At 41.3% G+C, this 3047-nt stretch overlaps 1 protein-coding gene across 1 annotated transcript; it reads left to right on the plus strand.

Moving 5' to 3' along the window:
* The first annotated feature begins 306 nt into the window (after positions 1 to 306).
* LOC129760738 (zip homologous protein 2-like) lies at positions 307 to 1897 on the plus strand. The gene is made up of 2 exons (XM_055758395.1): positions 307 to 1238; positions 1317 to 1897. Exon 1 carries the CDS (start codon positions 399 to 401, stop codon positions 1233 to 1235), a length of 837 nt encoding a protein of 278 aa, XP_055614370.1. The 5' UTR covers positions 307 to 398; the 3' UTR covers positions 1236 to 1238; positions 1317 to 1897.
* Positions 1898 to 3047: the final 1150 nt, after the last annotated feature.

Here is a 3047-nt window from a genome sequence, read left to right on the forward strand (position 1 = left end):
GTAGCGTGGCCGTTAGGTCTGTTCAGATGCAGCGACGTCAGGGATGCCAGAACAAGTACATCGAAGGAAAGGCATCGACCCAGAAACAAGACCCCGAAATACGGACTGTCGACGAGAGTTTTGACTGGAACCAAGTGAATACGCTGGCTCTGGATCGTCAACAGTAGAAGTCATTTACCACGGCCCTAGTCACCGAAGAATATTCATTAAAATTTCTCTCATAATTTTCAACACATAATTTAGTTCAGTGTTCCTTAAACATCGCGTGATTTATTCGATGTTATTTTTTCAAATTCGCGAGCTGAAAAGTTATTTTCTGCAGTGAAATTTTTTCAAGAAACAAAAAACTCCTGTTTAAAAAATAGTATTGTGGCCATAGTTATACTCGTTCCGAAAGGATGTTAGTTTTCTGTGAACTTTGCTTCAAACGGCCGAACGATGTGGGCAAAATGTTCATCTCTTCCTGCCAGCACATGTTTTGCCGGATCTGCGCTGAGAGTTCAACCGACTGCACCGTGTGCAAGAAGCCGTGTCGCATATTGGAAATAATCCGCGGTAAAATACCGGATGCGGTTGTAGATTGCTTCGAACCCATCAGCAATGATGTTATTCAACGAATGATCAAGCGAGCAAAGTTCCAGTCTGAGAAGATGGATATTTATATAGCCGCTCACAGCAGCATTTTCGACAAATACGAAGAAGCCAAGAAGGGCTATTTAAAAATTAAAGGTCACTACGATGACGTCAAGAGGGCTTGTAACGAGGAAATTGAACTCATTCAAAAGCTGCGCCTAAAACGGAAACCGAGAAAGCTTCCTCCCAATGTTACTCCTAGCAGTGTCCCATCGGGAGTCTACACACAGATGCGTTCTTTGAGAATTTCAACCCTGGAGAAAAACCATAACTCGAGCCAGGTTCAATGCCTGAAACGTAATCGTAGCTCAAGCTCGGACAGCAGTTTCATTTCGCGCAAAGCCACCCCGACAATGCAGTCGCCGAATGATTACATCATGAAGCGCTTTACCGCCTCTTCCGATGACGTGGTGTTCAGAAAGCCGTTGCCGATTGATTGCTTCAAGAAACCGCTCAGCCTGTTGGAAACTACCAAGCCGGAGATCTACCAGGAAACGATGCGTTCCATGGAGAGTGCCTTCAAGCGGCCGGAAAGCACGGTGGTCAAGGGGCCCACCCGAGCCGGAAACGTTGAACGTGCCCGGAACATTTTCTACTCTTAGATGGTAAGTTATTTTTCGTATTTTTTTTAAATTTATAATAAGAAGTACATATTTGCTAGAACCGCAGCATTTACATTTTAGGCATAGAATCGATCGTTTTCGGTGTCCTTTCGATGAAAAGGACAAAACATCTTAAGCTAGCATCAAAAAGGATTCCCCTAGGGCCTGAGGGAAACCATCGTTTGTTCCAGTGAGTGTTGACTGCGGTAGACCTTGACTACATGTTCGAACTGTACTTTCATCTGTAATCTATCGAACTTCGAACCGTCTCTTACCTATTTGGTTTTGTTTTTTTTTTTTAACGAAGTATTGCTCCTTATGAACAGCGGTCCGAGCCGTTTAAAAATACGATTTTAAAAGAGAAGAGAAACGTAAGGCGTAGCAGTATTAAACTAATTTTACGCTCTATCGAGTTGGAAGATAAATTAATCGTCAAGCTATATTTATGAAGCAACATATCACAGAATATGTTGTGAATTTTATACTACTTGGAAAACTAGTTGGATAGTTAGCGCTGACTTGTGTTAGCAGATAGGCTGCCGCGAGTCTGGTAAGTCAGGCGTACTGAGTTCGATTCCCGATATCGGCAAACAAAACTTGGGTTCTCGAATCTCATAAATTTGCCGACAGGTAAGATGTGTAACTAAATATCAATAACTAAATATAAATGTTTCAGAGGAAATGCATCTGGGTTTAATCTGAAGAGACTATTGCAAGCGGTGTGGATTGCCAACCATTGTGGGTCTCATGTTATTCTTATAAGAGATCGATAAAACTAAAATAATTCACTAGAATGTGTATCAGAATGGGGGTTGGCTTAATAGCGGCACGTTATCCAAACATACGGGAAAATTGTGTTGATATTATTCAGTCTGTAAAGCCTAAATCGGCTAAGACGGTGTATGTCTTTTAAATATTCTTTTCAGATTTCGCCAAACAAATAAACAAAAGTACCTCATGCGTCGCCTAACATCTCGTATCGACAGCTCCACGTTTCTGTCATCTTTTTTTTAGAGTGCAGTCGATGGACTGAGAAATCAAGGTTTTCAATTGGATGATCCCATTCACCTAAACAACTTCGAAGCTAACAGTACACTTGATCGGTACTACACCGGTCATGAATTACTTTTAATGTGTGTTTTTTATAAGTTCACACTTAAAGCCATTTGTTCGCAAACACTCATTATCTGTGCACGTACCTTAGAATAAGCATAACTTTCTCACAACATAACAACTTTCGCCAAGGGAGTCTTACCAATATTATGTAAGCCATTTTAGTAAGATTAGAATAGATTGTAAAGTTGAATTGAACGCACGGGTTTCACTTCGTTCCAATAAAGTACCTATCTAAAGTCCTACCAAGCGCGAACTTCTAAAGTTTATCCGAAATCAGTTAATTGAAGGTGGTGCAACATAAGTGCAATCAAATTGCATGGTGATACTCCATACAACGTACCCGAAAAGAGTGCAAAAAAAATCTCCCTCCCCCCGAGCGGGTGATCAGCTGTTGGTGATAAGAAAAGACTTACCTTACATTCCTGCTGCTGGTGGATGCCGTCGACGAGAGACGGGAAGAACTATCCCGGGCACTCCCAGTGCCCTCATGCTTGATATATTCCTATGGCTGTCAGTAAACAAAAGATTGCGCACCCCAGTTTGCTTCTGTATACTTAACGAAAAACGAAAAGTTACCATCATATTCACTGGATGGCGTACAGTACGGAATTAATAAATACGGATACAATACAAGGAGAGCCCATGATTTCAGATTATCAAAAAGATTACGATAAAAGAGATGACTAAACGTTTTGT

The sequence above is a fragment of the Uranotaenia lowii genome, unplaced genomic scaffold (genome assembly GCF_029784155.1).
Source record: "Uranotaenia lowii strain MFRU-FL unplaced genomic scaffold, ASM2978415v1 HiC_scaffold_747, whole genome shotgun sequence".
Taxonomy (NCBI): domain Eukaryota; kingdom Metazoa; phylum Arthropoda; class Insecta; order Diptera; family Culicidae; genus Uranotaenia; species Uranotaenia lowii.

Bases quoted from the DNA above. Each gene is read 5' to 3' on its own strand.
- LOC129760738 (XM_055758395.1), top strand. From the start codon at position 399: ATGTTAGTTTTCTGTGAACTTTGCTTCAAACGGCCGAACGATGTGGGC.